This window comes from Strongylocentrotus purpuratus, unplaced genomic scaffold (assembly GCF_000002235.5).
Source record: "Strongylocentrotus purpuratus isolate Spur 01 unplaced genomic scaffold, Spur_5.0 spur5_scaffold_4, whole genome shotgun sequence".
Lineage (NCBI taxonomy): Eukaryota > Metazoa > Echinodermata > Echinoidea > Camarodonta > Strongylocentrotidae > Strongylocentrotus > Strongylocentrotus purpuratus.
The window spans coordinates 20,364,576-20,386,728 of record NW_022145610.1 but is presented as its reverse complement, the minus strand read 5'-3'; the positions used below and the strand labels follow the sequence as shown (position 1 = coordinate 20,386,728).

The 22,153-nt window shown below is 37.1% G+C and overlaps 1 protein-coding gene across 2 annotated transcripts; it reads right to left on the bottom strand.

The window, feature by feature from the left end:
• Positions 1-693: 693 nt before the first annotated feature.
• LOC105446473 (metal-response element-binding transcription factor 2-like) lies at positions 694-18,678 on the bottom strand. Of its 2 annotated transcripts, none has more exons than XM_030997704.1 (15): positions 18,394-18,678; positions 16,916-17,350; positions 15,925-16,108; positions 15,168-15,271; positions 13,854-13,884; positions 13,195-13,235; positions 11,345-11,421; positions 10,906-10,958; positions 9,752-9,794; positions 8,429-8,497; positions 7,502-7,625; positions 6,352-6,419; positions 4,571-4,765; positions 3,611-3,725; positions 694-3,216 (listed from the first exon to the last, which is right to left on the bottom strand). In XM_030997704.1, exons 2-15 carry the CDS (start codon positions 17,345-17,347, stop codon positions 2,605-2,607), a joined length of 2,148 nt encoding a protein of 715 aa, XP_030853564.1. In that variant the 5' UTR covers positions 17,348-17,350; positions 18,394-18,678; the 3' UTR covers positions 694-2,604. The 2 variants fall into 2 exon arrangements, with proteins under 2 accessions (XP_030853564.1, XP_030853565.1); XM_030997705.1 differs by having other exon boundaries at positions 4,571-4,744.
• Positions 18,679-22,153: the final 3,475 nt, after the last annotated feature.

Below are 22,153 nucleotides of genomic sequence, written 5' to 3'. Positions count from 1 at the left end.
TTTTCTATTGAAACTTCACTTGAAACTTTCCGTTTGATATTCATCGCTGTCCATGCCATTCGTCAAAAGCAGACACCAATTTTTCAAAGATGTTTCCTTTGCACATAGGAAGGAAATATGTTGAGCTCCCTTCCATATAAGCACAATACAATTTACAACAGCATGGCTGGGACAATGATTCGATGACCCAACACTACCACCTGGGCCCTGTTTCATAGAACTTGTTATCAATAACAAACGCTAAATTTCAAATGCCATGATTTCAGTAGCTTATAACAGTTATAGAGTACCAAAGCTGTGACGTCATCAAAAATCTAATTTGAGAATTTCTCATTTTTTTCTTCATTTTCCGAAAGAGCATCAAAAATAATGTCCAAATGTTGAAAGCCAATTGAATATGTTAAGTATTGTCTGAGATATGACCATCTGAATAAATATACTCCCCATAGGAGCTCAGTGTTATATGCTCTGGCTCCTAACCACTAGGAGCCAGAGCATACATGTATAACACTGAGTTCCCATAGGACATGTATTTATTTAGATGGTCATATCTCAGCCAATGCTCAACATATTCAATTGGTTTTCGACATTTGGACATTATTTTTGATGCTCTTTGGGAAAATGAAGAAAAAATTGAGAAATTCTAAAAATAGATTTTTATGACGTCACAGCTTCGGTACTCTATTGTTACTTGTTATTGATAACAAGTCTTATGAAACAGGACCCTATCGCTGAACCTCACGTAAAACCCTATTGCAGCCCAAGCCCCAATGCTCTATATCTGACAAATTTAGGTTTGAAGCAAATGTAGAAGTAAAAAACAAATATGATCAAGAACAAGTCGAAGGAAACTGTAAATACAAGATACAGAGGCCATCACTTTAAAAAAGAAGAAAATGAAATTAACAAAGGTGTGATTTACTTGCATATCACAATTGACAATAACATGTAAAGTTGTAAACATAATCACAGCACTTGTGTTTAGAAAAGCCTTGTAGGAGTGGAATTGATATAAAATGTCTTTTCCTTAACTTTATGATTGTATTGTTATTTTGGCCCTCAGTGAAAGAGTTGCATTATGAAATATCACAAGAAAACCTAATGTTGCCAACTTAAAAACAATTTATAAAGTGAAAAAGCAATAACCATATGATTTTAGACAGTAACCTACCTCGACCTTTGACCTAAATACCTAATGACCCTGAAATCTAGTTTTATTACCATGTCATGTGGATACATCATCCTACAAATATGAACATAAAGAAATGGATTAAGCATGTAATGTAATAATGGTATCCAAAAATATACACAAATATAGAAAATACTGCCCATGACCTATGACCTATGACCTGCTTCTAATTGCTCCATTCTTCTATAACAAATCATGGTAAAATATTTATTTAAAAAACTTAAACAGTTTAGGGTACAGAGATGTTTCTTCAGAGGTATTTTGGCACATTTATGGATGGACGACAACCCTACAAGAATCTGGAAATGTCTGAGTGGTTAAGGTCAGAAAACAGAAAAGCCGACATGCAACGGGTTACAGACAATACATCAACGTCCAAGATGGAGTAATACTTTTCAGAGGGTTTGTTTTTAGTCTATGTGGTAATATATGCCTGACGTTAGGTGTTAAAAGAAAAATCAGCTTGGATATTCATACAAACATTTTCCCCACCTCACTATTACAGCACTCCAGTCTTATGAAGCAGCGGTATCGATATCTTTCCAAAATTGCATAACCATTGACTACTGGACAAAGTAATTCCCCAAGGCTTGATACATGGATCATCAGGTTCAAGTAGACTATGGGTTAAAGTCGGCAGTCGGTGACCACGGAGATCATCTTGGTTATTAAAGTACAGATTATTTGATAAGGACACTGTATCTTATGTTATGCAATGTGGGAACCAACTCAAAGCGTTGAAAATTTCAACAAGTTGTTGAAAATAATCTTTCTATTGTCTTTAGCCACAAGCGCTACATCTAAATCCCAACACCATCTTTTTATCAGCATTGCAATATCAAGCAGCTAGTGAGTAATGCAACATCAGCAGATGACCTTGGAATTCCTCTATCGATCCCTTACAGCACTATCTAGCAGATCTTTTTATACAACTTACATGGAAGCCCTGTGTACCCATCAATAACCCATTCTGCAACCACCTGCATTTTCTTTAGAACGACGCATTCTCCCTCTTTGATGCCTAATAGTAAGGCCATTTTCAAGAGTTCAACATGCACTTCCATCACAGGGACCTGGGATCGTTTCACAAAGTATTTTTTCAATGACAAATGACAAAAATCAGTGACAAATCTACTGATAACCAATCAGAAGCAAGGATTTTAGTAGCTTATAACAAAAATTGTCTGATGTCACCGATGACAAGTTTTGTGAAACACCCCCTGCTCTTTTTTCAACTGCAGTATTTCCACAGACAATACAAGAATGTTATTGTTGTACGAAAAGAGGTGAAACGGATAATCATATATATGCCTCGACTCATTCGCAGTTCTGCCTTCCATCATCGGCGGAATCGAAGAGCGGATTTCTTCAAGAAGCTGCCCTCTCTCTCTTTCTGATGGGAGTAGGTCCATAGTTTAAGGTGAGCTCCCTTCCCACTGAATCAAATACTGCACCTTGCCGTCCGCGCAGACACGCTTCCCAAGCACCTTGTGGCCCTCCCCACATGCGATGCGTCCTTCCGCACCGAAGTACGACGTTACCGACTGCAGGATCCCGATCGGGGACGCGGCTTCCGTGATGCCATTCACTCTCGTCTTGCTCGGACTCTGCTGATTTTTCAATTTGATTTCCAAGTCTGTTGTGTCTTTGACTTCTTCGGGTGTCTGGCTACCGTTACTGGTTTCATTGTCAAGGTCCTCAGAGCTGAGCCTGCGTTTCCGTTTCCTACCCCTGCGCTTCTTGCCCATCGATTGTTCCGAGAGGAGGCGGCCATATTGGTTCATGGGGCCGTTGCTAGGTCCAGCGCCGTTTTGCGAGCTTCCGTTGCTACTAATGCTGGTGCGCGAGGAGAGAGTCATTGAACACGGTACAACGTTGTTGCCGAGGGGAACCATTTCCAGAGGGGGTATCATGTCAAGGACGGAACAGCCACCTGTCACTACTGTGAGCCCAGTACTGGATGTACACATACCACCTCCATAGCCTCTGTAGGATTGGTTCAGGCTTGTCAGAGGTCTGCCCGTTTTCTGTACAGCAGAAGGAAATTGTACCATAATCAAATTACTGTTAGAAGCTCATCAGAAATACATGAGAACACTTCAATCCATTGTATAAGCCGTTAAAAAAAATTAATTGACAAAGCGTATTATGCAAACATATATTGCAAGTAGACTGATAATTCTCGCAAAAAAGTCTGTTTCCTGTCATCAATGATAATTTCTTTATGCAAAAACATTGGCTTATACAGTAATGATTAAAACTCATCTAGATAAAACAAAATCCAGTAGAGTGGTATTATGTTAGGGAATAAAATAACATCATGTTAAAATTGAAGACAAATCTGGAATCACGCATGATATTGGTGAAAAAAATCAAAATAAGATGATCTAATCTGACTATTTCAAATAAGTTTTCACTCACACTGCTGGTCGCCTGGAGCAGGAGTTTACGAGCTTTCTTGGAGTTGGCCATGATCTCTTCAGGAGTGAGACCTTTCTGCTTCCTTCTTCTCCTCTCCAGAGGAACGGGAGACAAACTAAAGAAGAGAGAGAAAGGGGGAGGAGAGAGAGAGAGAGAGAGGGGAGAGAGAGAGAGAGAGAGAGAAAGAGGAAGAGAAAGAGAGAGGGGAGGGAGGGAGGGAGGGAGAGAAAAGGAAAGAAAGAGAGAGAGAGATAGAGAGATAAAGAGAGAGGAGGGGGAGGATCAAAACAAGATGTAATGTCAAATGTTATACACTTCTAATTAATGTGACGCCTCGGAAAAAAATCATGAATCCATGAATCCTTGATGCTTCCTTTCCTCTCGTCTAGAACCTTTGAAAATTCTTGTAATGTTTGTTTAAAATATGTACCCCTCTTTCTGATTATCATCTGCGATCCGACGTTAACTTTGCCCGATTGAACATGAAACATTGAATTATCCTAAATATGTCAGTACAGCAGCCCATGTAACTCTTGGCTTACATGTATTTCTCCTCCTATTTTTTCTCTTCTACTCGACCCCCATCTTCTGCCTGCCCTTGGTCCACTTCCACTCTCTTGCTCTGCCTGCATTCTCATTGTATAAAATATGATTATCATGCATCTGACCCACTTATCATGATTCTATTTTGCACAATTTCGTATATGGCATTATAAATGTCAACCATATCTGTACTTGTCTATGATTACGATAATTAGATTTATACCGATGGAAAAAGAAATTTCTGAATGTATACAAAAACACTTTTCTTTCAATTTCAATTTTTTAAATACATTGGACTTCAATCCAATTAGAATCAATATTTAAGACTACATCCCTCATGTACAGTAGGGAGGAAAGGCAAGCCAATTGATTGATGGATAGTTCCTAGAATTACACTTGAAGGGTGGAGTTACATACCTTTGTACAGGCTGGAAGGTCACGACCTTTGTCCCCGTCATCTTCATGTCATTCATGACATCATCGGTGATCTGACCAATGGCAGGCAAGACGATGGTGGGCGAGACCGGAGGGGTGCGGACTCGTAACCCCCACAGGTTCTTTTTCTTCTTCACTTCCTTGCCGCAAACAAACCTGAAGGAGGACAAGGTAGAGCTGCTTTGTCATAAACAGATAAAAACAGATGAGGTCAATCAAAGGTCAAACAAAGGTCACTTTACTTCAATGCTGAAACCGAACCTGAAGGAGAACAAAGTACAGTTGCTTTATCATAAACACATAAAAACATGAGGTCAATTAAAGGTCAAACAAAGGTCACTTTACTTCAATGCTGAAACCAAACCTGAACGAGGTCAAAGTGGAGCTGCTTTGTCATAAACAGATAAAAACAGATGAGGTCAAAGGTCAAACAAAGGTCACTGTACTTCAATGCTGAAACCAAATCTGAAGGAGGACAAAGTAAAGTTGCTTTGTCATAAACAGATAAAAACAGATGAGGTCAAACAAAGGTCACTGTACCCCAATGCTGAAACTATCCCTGAAGGAGGACAAAGTTAAGCTGCTTTGTCATTAACATATAAAAACAGATGAGGTCAAGCAAAGGTCATTTCACTGCACTGTTGAAACCAAACCTGAATTACCATAATTCAAACACAGATTAAATTCTCTTTCTTACGACAGCCCTAAGCAAAAGAACCAAATTCAAATATTAGTTGCCCTGTACCGTTCTTTTGGAGCCAGAGGGGCAATGAACTTTAATATCCTTCTGGTTCTAAACAGAAGATACAAACCTCAAAGAACAAAAACAACAGTCAAAACACCTTCTGGCCACAAAAGAACATAAAAGAAGGCTAGACCTGGGTAAAAATTAAATTCTAATACTTGGATTATTATCAAAAGTTAATAAACACAAATAAATCAAATGACTGCTTGTACAAACTTGAATGACTGCAACATAAAAAGATTATGATTAATTCAGTAAATACAAACTTAATAACTGCAAAAATGAATTCAGAAGATATTGTTTGATGAACAAGAATATCCAACACGACATACACGGTATACTCTGCTGCTTTTCGGGACAGAGTCCTATCATTCTTTCCACAGAATCTGAATGAGTGATGATGAAATGGGTTCATCACCCAATTTCAAAACAAGTCAATTACATTTTTCAGAAGTACATTAGGAAAGTGACATCCAATATCTGGACAAAAAATGAACTTGAAATGTTAAAGCATTTGTGTTGATGCACATGTTATGATTAGATTGTATAAAATGTGTCATATTTTACAGATCAATTGCGGAATGCCCCCTTCACACAAGTATCTCAAACACTGAACCTGACCTGACCCTGACCCTGACCCTAATCCTAACCTTAACACATTTTACTAATAGGTGATCAGGGTATTCCACATTGAGGCCATCAGGGTTGAGTTTCCACGACCCATTTTGCCCTTTTTCCATGACTAGATAAGGGTTGCAGTATCCAAGGGGTGTACAAATACCATACAGGGATATATATCATTCATGTTTGTGATGCTCTCCCTCCTTTTTCCAATTTTCATGACTTTCAACGACTTTGGGCCATTTTTTCCCATGACTTTCCAGAAGCATTCTTTGTTCCGTGACGTTCCTGGTTTTTCCATGACCATAGATACCCTGGGCCATTCAATTACATGGAAGGATACAAAGTTCTCATGCAAATAATGCCGAGACATGGACAGAAACTATTAATCACTTACCTCATCTTAGAGCTTTGAAGTGCATTTAGCATTCTTTCTTGTTTCTCCGACCGAGTTGTTTCAGATAGCTGAAATTAAGGGAGGAAGACATAAAGGTTTTTGAAGGCTGAAGGAATAAGATGTCTCTTAAAAGTAAAAATATTGATCTTCACCATCCACTTCATATTACTGTCATAGAAATGCGGATAGAAAATAAATTGTATCAGTTAGTATCAAATAAATGCAGTAACAAAATTATCAGCTTGAAAAAGTCGATTTCAAAAAGTATCAACAAATGTTGTATTCACAACATTTATTCCAACTATGCTGGAATTCTTGCTCTTTGTGCTCATGAAAAGCCAAGAAATATATTGTCTGCCGAGAGCCAAGACAAACCTATAACCTTTTGAATGAGATCAAATACTCCTGTGGCTCTTAACATACAATATCTGTACCTTTAAGGTCATGTGATTCTTTCAGAGAAACAAACTAGAAGTTATAACATTTCAGCTATGGGCCTGTATGTAATTCAATACTTGAATTAATCAGTTCCTGTTTTTCAAATCTCACCAAGGTATTTCACTTAAGTATATTTAAAGCCAACTATATAATAGGGATTAGCTAGAAACGCTAGGAAGCTGTCTTAAACTTAAAGGTAAAGACCAGTATTGGAAACGCCCCAATTTCAAAAAATGAAATGGAAGCTCTCATTACCAATCATGTGAAAGAATATGTTTTGACTAATACATGATGATAAAAAATTTGCCGGGAAACCACCTACTAATTCATATATTTGGTAAATTTGTTTCTCTCATGGTCTGTGAGAGATATAGGGTAGTCCCATATACATCTTTCTGTGTATAGTGCTTGTAACTTTACAAAGAATGGGCCAAATTTCTTATCATTTTGATGATTCCAGAACCTTGCAGATGATAGATGCTAGATGATCAACCTTTTCTGATCGATTCCACAACTTTTCTTTCACAATGCAATCGCATGATCATAACTGGTCTTTACCTTTAAGCAATAGCTTCAACTGATTACCAAAGTTGGCTAAGTATTTCATCTAACCTGAAAAATGAGTCAAATACTCTTTATTTCTAACATAAGTTTTGAATTGAACACTAGCCCTGATGCTCATTTTCTTGGGAAAAAATGAAATTGTACTTACATGAGGTACTTGGTAGTTGTTCCAATTCTGCGTCAGATTGGGTAAAATCTCCTCTTCAAAATCATAGTATTTCTTCTTGTGTAGCAGAGTGAGATTGTATAGCACCAGTTGGGCAAGGTCCCCCCTGAACAAAACAAACAAACAAACAATCAGTAATTCTCGATGAAAACACAAATTGAATATGGTTTGTGCTGAAAAGAAATCATTTCCATGTAGACAAATGTGTGGGTGGAGTCTCCCTTTCCCAACTAACCACCAAACTCTTCATAAAGGAGTAGGGGGAAACCCCTAAATGTAACGATACACTTTACACTTCCTCATCAGTTATAACAGAAGGAGGGACCCAATGTTGTAACTTGCTTTCCTTCTCTCATACGTAAGGTAGAGGCTTGTAAATTGAATAATGTTGATCGTTCACTTTATCATTTTAAATCCGACTTAAAAACAAAACTGTTTCGATCATGCCAGTCATAAATCCTAAAGTAAACATTTGAATTTTGCAATTGATTTCATAATTGTAAGTGATAAACGGTGAAAGCTCAATATTTTTATTGTCTTTCCTCTTCCCTCTCTCATAGCTAAGCACTTATTATATAATATGCACTTTATAAGAGTTGAACAATATTATTATTACTATCATCATCATCATCATCATCCTCATCCTCATCAACATCATCATCATCTTCATCATCATCATCATTATTATTATCATCAAACACTATCATAAGTGAATCACATCCAATTTGAAAAGCCCAGCATAAGAGTTGAACAATATTATTATCATCATCATCATCATCCTCATCCTCCTCAACATCATCATCATCTTCATCATCATCATCATTATTATTATTATCAAACACTATCATAAATGAATCACATCCAATTTGAAAACCCCAGCATAAAAACCAGTAATGTCTGAAATCTTACCACTTTAGAGGAAGTCTTTTGAGGTACTCTGGACCTTGATTGCACACAGAACATACAAATATATAGAACCTAAAACAAAATGAAATAAATCATGATCGTTAAACAGATGTCGCATTTACACAATTCTTACAATTGTTATTACATTGTTTATAATATGCAAATGTACAAATGCATAAAGCAAATAACTACCGTTGGTGAAGGTGATGGGACAAACTATCACTTCCGAGGCGATCTGGATGTAGCTATATTTCTGAAGCAAAGCTGAGGAAAGATAGCGTATACATTCAGATCGCTGAGGAAGTGATAGTTTGCCATCGTCTGAAACCAACAGGTGATTATTCGCTTTATATTCCACATCGGAAACATTTCACTTCTTCCGTCATTTTAGAGCAACAAGTCATCAATTAACAGCTAGCAAACGGTGTACGATACGTACAGTGCATGCAGTATGGTGGTGTGACCATATAGTTCGCGCGTGACCAAAGTTTGCGTACTAACACTAATAGCTTAAAGAGGAGAGCAATACGCAGCGTATACAAAGTGCGTTGCACTGTGTAGATAGTACTTCTATCTTCAGTGAAAGTGCGTTGCACTGTGTAGATAGTACTACTATCTACACAGTGCAACAAACTTTTCTTCTCCCATCAATGATGGGCGAACTATCTTTCATCACATGATTTACTTTTGACCAATCGTAGAGCAAGATTCTTTAAGTATGTGGAATATAATACCAAATAACATACTAGTACAAAAGCTTAAATAGATAGACAAAATTGAATAAATCAAAATGGTTTATATGAATTGATTCAACTGTTTACCTCTTCCCCATTCAAAACACGCCAACACATGAACCGTGTATCAAAGATAGATCACATGTTACATTTTTCTCAAAAATTGTCTTCCATTATTTCAAAATGTTGTAAAAATTGTTGCTAAAACACGAGTGGCGTATTAAAGATACAAACATTGATCATGTGCTCCAATTTTCTTTAAAATATTTGGAAAGGATAAATTGAAAATAATAAAAGTTCACTCAATAACTGATGGTAAGTCATTTAAAAGTACACAATATATTTAGTAATAACTAACAATTATCAAATGGTATGATTTGGACTTGAATGCAAAATGAAATCATAAAAGCAATATAAATGACCCACAGCAGTACAAAAAGTTGTTTTTTAAACAGACAGACAAATTCTACAGTAAAGAAAGCAGAGAAAAGCATTATGGTATTTCTTTGAACACCTTTCCTTTATAACAAACTAATGGAACTGGTTTTATACTATAAAATGAAAAGTAAAAGTTCTAGGGATTTCATCTTACCTATCGCCATACAGCATTGGAATCTCTATACATTGGACACAGGCTGATTGGAACAAAGAAGAAAAGATTGCATTAGCTTCTAGCATCAGAAGTGATTCAATGAAAGTGAATCAAAAAAAGATGAAGTGTCTTTCTATTATAAAACAGATATTCACTTCAAAATAACAATTAATTCAAGTCTACCTTTTTATTTTTTTCTCACTTGAATGCATAACAAATTAAAATTTGTATTAATATTATGCACTACTTCTTTCCACTACTATTCAAGAAAAAAAAAGGCAAATAAATCAATCAAATTAGGTTTGCTTCTCTATAACCCCAAATCTGATTCTAAGAGCTTTCCAATCAACAACATAATGATTCCTCCTTTTCCTTTTAAAAAGTATCTGCTAGACAGAAACCAGGAATTGACACTAATGGATGCCTGGCATACATGGGTGTTCTGTATGGACCACCCCCCCCCCCTACATCACACTCAAAATCTTAACATGCTCCCCTTGCTCAGAGACCTTACAATTGAAACCCGGATGGTCTGGATCACCTGAGAAAAAATATGTGAAATTGTTAGTGAGGAGTCCTGGCAACAAATTAATGTAATGACTGTGAAATAATCTAACAAGAAATAGACATGAGGGGCCTGAGCCTGAAGTAATCCATTCTTGTCTTTGCTTTCATCCAAAATTATATGTTGAACAAATTCATGAGGATGGTGTTTTAAAGCATGTGGAATTAATTCTTTGATACATCCATAAGGTATTTATCGGACAGTTTCACCTAACACACCACTTCTCTGACATACGTGACAGGGTAATCACCAAATTGGCATCTTTTAGTGATCGCAAAACGGGCAGCTAACTTCAGCACGCTAGTGCATGTCTGAGGTAGGTGTCTGAATCATAACTGGCAGTTTAATAATAATAATAATAATAATAGCTAGTTTTTATATAGCGCTTTTCAGGTCCGAAGGCCCTCTCAAAGCGCTTTACAGAAATATATATATATATATTATTACCCCGGTCATCGGATTCAGGCTTACCCGCACACAATGTATGCACATTCTCCACTCCCTGGGGATAGCTTTTGCATGTGTCAAAGAACCTTGATAATGATATTCCCCATGTATGTGATTATTATTTTGAGTGAATTTTATTTACCTTCATGGAACCATTGTCTGCAACGGCAGCATTGCAGCATCTTAAGATACCAGCTGGAAAAAAAAATAACAAAAATAAAATCATTAAAAGAAAAAAAATTATAAATTTAGTTCTGATTTAACCTATATTCAATTCAATTCAATTTGATTCAATTTATTTCCACTTTAAAAACAATTTACACATCAATATTTACACCATTTACACCATTTACCGGTAACTGTTACAACTTCATGACTTTCAAACTATTTACCAGATGTCCCCCCAAAATTTGATAAAGTTTTCTCTAAAATTTTCATTACATTTACCATAGTGGTTGATGATTTCTTGAACGACAGTTTTTACACTTTATGATTCATGAATCAAATAATAGAAAACCTAGTAAGTCTGACAATTTTCAGAATCTTTGATATATCTAAACCAAATCAGAAGTAACACTTACTCTCCTGGTCCACCACAATAGCAATAATACTGCTCCGTGTTAGTCTTGTGACCAGCATCCCAATGAATGGTCTCAATCTGTCAAGAAAAATAGATAAATGTAATGGAAAGTATGAGCTTTAACTAAAGCCTGTCTGCACTACTTGCGCCCTCTATATAGCAAACAATGCCTAATCGGTACCCGTAGGTCTCCCATGATCCCCCTTTCTTAATGTTAATTGAGAGGTGATTTGATGAGATAACCACCTGTCGGTGACCATGGAGGGAAGTCTAATCCCCCTGGGCCAAACTAGTGCAGATATGATTTAATGAGCTCTGAAATTTGAGGACAAGGGTAAATAAATTAGAACTAACTAGATGGAATTCGACTGCGCGCAGTCGAAAATGATGCCTCCGTCATAGAGCAATTTTACAAACCAAAACAGAAGAAATTTTTCGGATTCAAGTTCAATTGTAATCCATTGACAGGTTCTCAGAATATCGTGATTACAAGCAATTTCTCATATACATATATATGACCCTTTGATCTTTGACCTCATGATCCTAAAATCTACTCAGTCATTGGCTCTGCAAGATGTCCTGAGTTAAATAGTAATCCATCTGTCAGTTCTAATGAGAATGCGTTCACAAGCTATTTTTGCATACATAATGAGCCCATGATCTTTGACCTTTGACCTTATGAACCAAGAATCTACTCAGTTCATTGGCTCTGCAAGTAACATACATGACCTAATTTTGGCAGGAATCCATCAATCGGTTCTTGAGATAACGCGATCACAAGCTGTTATTGCATACATAATGTGTGCTGTGGCCTTTGACCTTTGACCTCATGACCACTAAATCTAATCAGTTCATCGGCTCTGCAAGTAACATACATGACCTAAGTTTGGCAGCAATCCATCAATCGGTTCTTGAGATAACGCGATCACAAGCTGTTTATGCATACATAATGAGCCCTGTGACCTTTGACCTTTAACCTCATGACCCCAAAATCTAATCAGTTCATTGGCTCTGCAAGATACATACATCACCAAAGTTTGGCAGGAATCCATCAATCGGTTCTTCAGATAACGCGATCACGAGCTGTTTTTGCATACCTAATGAGCCCTGTGACCTTTGACCTTTGACCTCGTGACCCCAAAATCTGATCAGTTCATCGGCTCTGCAAGATACATACATGACCAACGTTTGGGAGCAATCCATCAATCGGTTCTTGAGATAACGCGATCACAAGCTGTTTATGCATACATAATGAGCCCTGTGACCTTTGACCTTTAACCTCATGACCCTAAAATCTAATCAGTTCATTGGCTCTGCAAGATACATACATGACCAAAGTTTGGCAGGAATCCATCAATCGGTTCTTCAGATAACGCGATCACGAGCTGTTTTTGCATACCTAATGAGCCCTGTGACCTTTGACCTTTGACCTCGTGACCCCAAAATCTAATCAGTTCATCGGCTCTGCAAGATACATACATGACCAAAGTTTGGCAGGAATCCATTGATCGGTTCTTCAGATAACGCGATCACAAGAACGGGACGTACGTACGTTCAGACGTACAGACGTACGTACGTACGTACGGACGGACAACCCGAAAACATAATGCCTCCGGCTACTTCGTAACGGAGGCATAAAAAATAAAGTTATGAAATAAATCAAAAATTAGACATACTGGTAGTATAATATACAAGCTCCTAAATATGGTATTAGAAATTGTACTAAAGACATCATACATTTTTCACTTTTTAGGATGAAAGTTGATAGTATTGACATCTTAAATTAGTAATTTAAGTTTCAGATAGTAATAAATAGAGGGATGTGATGGTCATTTTCATGAAAATACTTACTTTGTAAGGAAGGGTTTTCTTGAATTCTTGGAACACTTTGGCTGTGAGGGCAGCATAAGAAAAGACGAATGAGTTACACATTGTGCCACTAAAATTGATTGGCTAGATAAAAACATGCTTTACAAGAATATCAGAAATGAAAAGGAACTTAAAGGTCTAAGGTTCTTCATGATTACAACTATCTTATAACTAATTTTGTTCTATATGATGCAGATTTGAGGAAAAAATAACCCAAAATCCTATTTTACCCTCTTTCAATTCTTTACTCTTACATTTATTTATTTTAAAAATTTTCCCCAATGTTTCCTTCTATAGTCAGCAGTGTGTCATATTTGCTAGGTATTTTGCGGGTCTGACTGAAACCATTAAAAAATCGCAACTTCTGAACTTTATGGCTTCTTCTTCTTCCAGTAGATGAATCATTATGGTGCATATAATCTGTAGATGTGTGCTAATGAGTGAGAGGTATGGATAGAAGGAAACTCCGGGGGGGGGGGGGGGGGGGGCATTTCACAAAACTTGTCATCAGTGACAAATGACAAGTTTTTGTTATGAGCTACTGAAATCCTTGCTTCAGATTGGTTATCAGCAGATTTGTCACTGGTTTTTATCATTTTGTCATTGAAAAAAGGCTTTGTGAAACTCCACAGATTTCTTACCTGCTGGTCCTTTCTTCAAAGCACCACCAACCTAAGCAATAAAAAGATCAACAAAAACATGAATACATTTTTAGGCCTTATGAAATAAATTTATGACAAGTATGTAATACAAGACATATGCTTTACTCAATTAAAAATAAGACTGAAACAAATTGAACGAACTGGATCTGCAAAATGTGCTTGTCATTACATTTATTTGAATACAACTTAAAGTTTTGACAAGATATTTTATTGGCTGTCTTTCAGTGAACTGGGTAGGGTAAACAGGTACCAGGGCCCCGTCGCACAAAATAACCACTGATGGTAACCTTGCCATCAATACTAACTACCATGGCAACATTAAAGAGAAGGTTGAGTTCTGGGAAGAGGTGAAAAATAATTTGTGAGCGTTATCATTCTTATTATGCAAGTGTGGAAGAACATCAGATGAGACATGTTCCCTGAAAAGCATGGCTCTTCAAATGCCTTTATATTCTAAATATGTCATGTAACTCGTAAAACTCGGGGGGGGGGGGGGATAGGTTTTTTACGCCACGTGTTCGTGTAGTCCCATATACGTCATTCTGTGTACAGTGTTTGTAACTTTACCATGACTTGGCCAAATTTCTTAACTTTTTGATGATTCCAGAACCTTGCAATACACACAAATTCTTATATGCTAGATGATCAACCTTTTCTGGTCGATTTCACACTGTTTCTTTCACAATGCAATCGCATGACCAGAACTCAACTTCATCTTTAAATCAAGGTTTCCACAGAATTTACCATTAACTGCAAAATTGCCATCAATGGTACGTTTTATGCAACAGAACCCTTGTAGGGTTTAATCTTTTCCATTCATTGAGTGCTGAAAATAGCAACAGATGTAAATTAAGATGACTCTTTCAACAAAAGTGCCCGAGAGATTTAAATGCATACATTTGTATGTGAAACGGCGTGCACAAAATGAGTATCACTATAGTTATCAACATAATTGTCCAGAATAACAATACACCAGTTTACGGTTACAACAGTGAGCATGCGCAGACATGAGCACCATTTTAATTTATGAGTAAACAAACCAAATGACCTCTAGAGGTCAGTGGTTTATGCGTAAATTAAGATTGCGCCCATGCAAATGATGATGTGCACGCACAACGCAGCGCGCAGGCAGTGATGTCATCATAACTTGCATGGGCGCAATCTTAATTTACGCATAAACCACCGACCTCTAGAGGTCATTTGATTTGTTTACTCATAAATTAAAATTGCGCCCATAACCGTAAACTGGTGTATTGTGTAATGGGCCAAAATTATTAAAACACTCAAAGTCACCTTGACTGAGTTGACAAAAACACATGGTCTGCAGTGCCACGGCTCGTCTTCATTCTGCAGTATAGAGCCCTCTATAGATGGACTATGACACTGTTGATGGTAGCCTATAGACAAATAGAAAAAGAGAAAAAATATGAAAAAAGGCATGAGAAAATCTCTCTCACACTTCTCCACATCATATATATTTTTTAATTACAGTGAAAAATGAAGGAGACTAATCAAGTAATCATCCCATCAATATGAGATTACAAATTTAAAAGGCAAAAATCATCATTCGATACTCTAAAATGGTTCAGGAATCTGTATGGCAGTGGACCTCAGAGTAACTTCAATAAACCGAAGAACAATCTGACATTTTGTCACTATCATTCCTAAATAAGAAATATAAATAATATACCGTACTTATATAGCGCATATCACAATATATCTATTTGCGCTGTTAGAAAGAGTAAGAAGGAAAGGTGGATAGAGTAACGTAAGAAGAGTGAGATATGCTTAGCGTACTTCCTCTTGTTAACATTGGAAAGTATTTTTGAAAAGAATTGTTTTAAAACGCGCCTTAAAGTTGTCAACAGTACCACAGTTTAGATTTTCTGGTAGTTTATTCCAAATTTCGGCCGATGCAACCTGAAAAGAGCGAGACCCGTAAAATTTAGTATTTATTTGTGAAATGGTGAGGAGAGACTTTCGGGAAGATCTGAGGGTTCTGTTTGGAACATATTGGGTAAGTAATTTCGTTAAATAAGTAGGGCCTTACCTCGACCACATCTGTCACAGATGACGATCTCGTTGGGGAAGTCTGACATGCCATCATTGCAGACAAAGCATGTGATGTCCTGATCCTCGTTCTGATTGTGGGCCTTCTGAAGATCTTTGTAGAGCACCCAGAACTCAGATTCGTCTTCAAAAGATACCATGCAGCGCTCGTGTTCTTGTTCAACCTTTGGTGGAAGAAGAATCAGTCAATGTGTGAATGAACCGTTGGATCATACCAGGGGGGTGTTTCACAAAAACTTAGATCAACTTAGGTTGGACTTTACTATGGCAGGCCATTCATGCCACTGTTTGCTCTCACTGTTTACTGGCATTGGTCTCTCAAAGGACGTAAAAATCATGGTCACAAATCTACATTTTCTGATAATTCATTATTGAAGGACAAATATTATCTAAAGATCTTAATGGCGAGAGCAACCGGTGGAATGAATGGCCTGTCATAGTTAAGTCCAACTTAAAGTCGATCTTAGTCTTTGTGAAACACCCCCCAGTTTCGTCTTCCAAGTACAATGAAACTTATATAAAGACAACCCAAGGGAGTCCAAGAAAGTGGTCTTCTATAGGCAGAGGGTCTTCGTACAGAATCCATTAATACACCTTTCAATGAGAAACTCCTCATGGAAAACAAAAATGGTGTCTTTACAGACAGGTGGTCTTCTTTAGGTGTATGAAATAGCCTCCATTCCATGCACAGATACCTGAGATTGATTGTGTTTAATAAGTATTCTATATTCCATCACAATATAAACAAACTTATCAAAATTAAATTTTGATCTAAAGTTCTCCTAATCATTACATCACGCTTCAAATTGATTGATTTTGTTGTTAAGATGACCAGCAGGCATGGGTCTTATCATATTTCAGTTGTAAGAAATAGATTAATAAATGACAGTGTTAAGAAGTAAAAAGTTTAACATGCCTCTACCCCTTTCCTACCCTTTCCTACCTAAGTACTGATGACCACGGTACATTACCTCTTTTACAGTTCCAAGATAAAAGAGACCATCACTCCAACGGGCAAGCACATCTAGACCCTCTGAGTATTCCGCGTCCTTGAAAGTCTCTCCACTGGAACTGGTATTAGGACTCTGGTCCTGGTCCTCACTTGCATCACTCTTAGTTGGACTCTGTTTCTTGGTTGCGCTCTCGTCCCCTCTCCACGAGCCTTCCTTTTTCAACCTTTTCGGTGAAGCACCTATTCTTGTCACTTTGGCTGGGAGAAGAGCGCTGTTGAGTTTCGCAGCAGCAACTGCATCCCTGATTGGCCTCTTGGGGGATGATTGGGGCTTGGGCCTGTCTGTGGTCTCATCTGATTGGTTGGATGTGCTTTTAGAAGGTTTGTTGTTTGGAGAGAGCTGATAAGAGCAGCTTGCAAGATCCGAACTGACTTGAGTTGATGATGCCATATCCTACAAAATAGGTCAAAATGAAAAGTAAAGTTTCATGTTTTTAACAATTTTCTTTCTCTAATTTTTATAAATAAATGCCTTGTTCAATTTCATTAAAATGATAAATTATAAAGTCTGACAAAATGGAATTCTGTTATTTAATCTAGATCTAGAGTTCTAAAGTTAGGGATCTAAATTAAGAGAACTGAAGTTGGTTTACTTCAAATTCAAATCGAATCCTTCAAGTTCTCCTCCTAGGCCTACCCAAGAACAATAAGGATCTGGAACCATCTGCCAGGCTCAGCAGTCAATGCAACAGGAATAACCAACTTCAAGGAGGCTTCTCTACCCTCCATCAGAATGATGCAGCCCCCTGTTGGTTCTCACATCGTATAAGCTTACTAGCTTGGTTTTTACTTGCACTGGACTTAACATATTTTACTGTAAATTGACAAGTGCTTTGTCCACACACCATTCCAGCAATTCATGACATTCCTTGTAGTTACTCGCCTCACCTACCATCCCAGTATAGCTTCCTGAGTGAGCTGCCAAAGGGATTACCCAACCAAGTACCAAGGATAAAAACCTGTAATTTTATGTCTGTACATTTTTCGTCAGCACTGATACTGATGATCCTTCGCTTTGCCTTTGTGAGACTTTCTTTAAAAATTAAAAGTATAAATATTATAAGTTACCCCACTTTTCTTTTCATGCTCTTTCTACTTTCATGTAGTCTAGTACTCTAGTCTCTACTTTTTTAGATCGAAATTTCAAAACTTTAAAATACAGAAAGTTGAAATTACAAAACTACAAAATTACAAATCAAATGTGAATGACAATAACAATTTCATAGACTCTAACTTAGATGTAAAATTCATATTACATTAGTAACAATATGGTACAGATACTGTTACTTCAATCAACTAGAAATTAAATGGCACATCTTCCAAATTGAAGAATGTTCAAATCTCAAAGTCAAACATGGTTTTACCACCATGAAATTACACACGTGGGACTCCCCCTGTCATTCATTGAAAAGAGTGACCATGATTTAGCTAACTCACCAACTTTTTATCACAATGAGTCCTCGCTTCTAGTAATTATGATAGCTATAATGTTCAGAGCACTGTGGAAGTAAATACAGCAATTCCTAGTCATTTGACAGCTTAGACATGACGACATTCACATCTCACAAAAGCGTACCAAAATTCAATTGGACTCCATTCAATTCAATCCCATTGCCCCACATGCGAATTCATGTGTTTGTGTACAATGTGTGTGTGGATTTTGCAGAACCTGCGTACGTTTCCCGCGAAAACCTATGATGAATGATGTGAACTAACACTACTTCCGGTATGCGTCTAATTTTTTTCTGGGACGACCTAGTTTAGCGTTTATAGAAGCTTAATTTTACAAACTTGAAAGAAAATTGTGGAAATGAGATAAACGAAAAGTAGACAGAAATTTTAACAATGTGTCTTTAAGTGAATCTTTATTAAAGTATATTTAGAAGAATATTATATCTAACTTTTTCAGATTTTCTCTATTTCTCTTTCTCTCTCCCTCCTACATCTTTCTTAGCTCTCTCGATCATTCCGCTCTATCCTCTTTTCCTCTATATAAGCATCATATTTTCTAGTCTCTCAATCATTAGATGACAGGCTGACTGAGGATTGCACCCCCCCCCCCCCCTCCCACACCGCGAATTTTGAAATCATCACTTCTGTAGGGCAACCGGTAAAAAAAAGGCAGAGAATATATGGAAGGGTGGTATTCGGGCAAGAAATCGGCACCCCCCCCCCCCCCCCCCCGACGGAATTGCCTATATTTTACATGCTCCGAATCCATTATTTACTGCCTCTCACTCTTTTAAAGCTAATCAACACTAGTGTGGCTAGGAAGGATTAGACCACACTGCGAGGTCACTGACAGGTGGCTATATATCTCAACTCAGCTCTCAAATAACATAAGAAATAGAGGATCATGGGGGACCAACAGGCACCGATTGGGGAAGTTTTCTATATAGAGGGAGCAAGTAGCTACAAGTAGGACAGTGGGGCTTTAATCTCTCTGAAAATGAATTATTTGTACCTCAAAATATTGAATAACTTAAAACGCAGCAGGAGGAGATCAAGAAGAAGGAGAAGAAGAAGAAGAAGAAGAAGAAGAAGAAGAAGAAGAAGAAGAAGAAGAAGAAGAAGAAGAAGAAGAAGAAGAAAAAGAAGAAGAAGAAGAAGAAGAAGAAAGAGGAGGAGAAGGAGAAGAGGAAGGAGAAGGAGAAAGAGGCTGAGAAGGAGAAGGAGAAGAAGAAGAAGAAGAAGAAGAAGGAGGAGGAGGAGAAGGAGAAGAGGAAGAAGAAGGAGAAAGAGGCTGAGAAGGAGGAGAAGAAGAAGAAGAAGGAGAAGGAGGAGAAGAGGAAGAAGAAGAAGGAGTGAGAAGGAGAAGGAGGAGAAGAAGAAGAAGAAGAAGAAGGAGAAGGAGAAGGAGAAGAGGAAGAAGAAGAAGGATGAGAAGGAAAAGGAGGAGAAGAAGAAGAAAAAAAGAAGGAGTAGAATAATAATAATAAGAAGAAGAAAATGAAGAAGAAGAAGAAGAAGAAGAAGAAGAAGAAGAAGAAGAAGAAAAGCATCACATGGTAGTGCAAGAAATTATATATGGTCAGAGGCGCCAGAGACCTGGGGTCCCTTTCTCGAATTTGTCATGAGTCTAACATTTCCTTGGACATCCCTTTGAAAATCTGTGTTATAGACTCCACGTTTTCTCTGGAACGCCCATGAACTGACGGTTTCAAGAAGCTGGTCCCAGGTTCTTTGGAAAGATTGTAAATATATCACGACCAGAAAAGAAAAAAATGAAGAAGTGTTTAGAAAAGTAAGAGTAAAAACCATCACTCGTCAACAAACTGACATAAGAAAGAGGCAAAAGCATTTTTGTCGGTCAATATACAGAAAGGATACTCTACACAAAAAAACAATATTAACATAGAAGTTTGATGGAAATATTAGCAGGGGGAGGTAATAACGCCTCACATAATTATTGGCAAAGCCTGAACAAATGGGCAACCAAAATTGTATTAGCAATACCAGGATTTTAAGAATAGCAATTTAACAGATATAACTGGAGGGCCATGACCGCCGATGATTGTGACCGACCTGATGATGAGGAGTGCAAGAAGTTGGATTGCTTCTTGATGAGGCTTAGATATACATACATATTTTTTTTATTTTTTTTAATTTTTTTTATTATTATTTAGTTATTTGTATTCATTTTTTTTTTTTTTTTTTTTTTTTTTTTTATTGGGGGGGGGGGGGTTGTTTTTTGCTTGTCAGGAATAACGTAGACAGTTAAAGAGAAGGTTGAGTTCTGGGAAGAGGTGAAAAATAATTTGTGAGAGTTATCATTCTTATTATGCAAGTGTGGAAGAACATCAGATAAGACATGTTACCTGAAAAGCATGGCTCTTCAAATGCCTTCATATTCTAAATATGTCATGTAACATCGTAAAACTCGGGGGTAGGATTTTTACGCCACGTGTTTGTGTAGTCCCAAATACAGCTTTCTGTGTACAGTGTTTGTAACTTTACCAAGACTTGGTCAAATTTCTGATTATTTTGATGATTCCAGAACCTTGCAATACACACAAATTATTATATACTAGATGATCAACCTTTTCTGGTCGATTCCACACTGTTTCTTTCACAATGCAATCACATGACCAGAACCCAACTTCATCTTTAAGTTGACCCCATGTACCTTCGAACCCCCCCCCCCCCCCTTTCATCAAAAAGGCTTTTAAAAGCATTTGGTAAATAACCCTACATTGATGTCAGTAAATCATTAAGAGTAGCAGAGGTTTTCCATTTACTTAAACTCATAACAGTTACAGAAAGCACACACTCAACAGGCAATGAAGTTCATGTAAAGATGATAAATAAATCTTTATTGCATGAGTACTACATGGCGACATTGTTTTCCAAAAACCCCAATCATAGAAAAAGCATGGAGACAGAAACAAATTTCCGGATTTTATATGAAATATAAGGCAGTATCATATAGTACAGAAAGTTTTTAGCATTTCAATGTTTCCCAAATGATATTTCATTATGTTTTCCCCAACTACATTTTCATAAAGGCAACAACTACAGATGGATAATAAATGTGTTATAATTGGGGGCGTATCTAAGCAAACTAAAGAAGCAAACTAACTTTGTGTTATTGTTTTTCCTCTTTCCCTCTTTCTTTTTGTTCTGCACATGTACAGGCACATCTGTTGTTTGCTGCAAATGTTTGTTACTTTGTTTTCATTTTGTTTACTTCTAAAACACATAACATGAGATTTTCTGGTCGCCCAAAGAATATCTATGAGCGAAATTTTGCACAATAACTTGTCTCAACAGGAGTATTTTTTTTTTTTGTACCAGTATGGCTTCATTTTGGAGGGAATGAGATACTCATAAATTACAAATGTATCATTCATCCTTATTTGATGATATATGTCAGAGAAGAATATCCAGTACCATTAATATTTTCACTTTAACAGTTGGATCATCACTCTTAAGATATTCATAACAAAATAAGTCAAGACTATCAACTCATATCAGATTCAGGTCAACCAAACCAGCAATCAATCAAAACTGGAATACAAAAAACTGTTACTATAATGTAACTAAATAGTTGAGTTGTTTCACAGAAATACATGAAGACAAAAGCTAGAAATGTGGGAGTGTATAAAAGTTCGCCTGAGAATAAAAACTATACAAAATGTTGGCAGCATCAATTATAAATGAATGAATGTAACATTTCCTTTTGATTAGATAATCAATA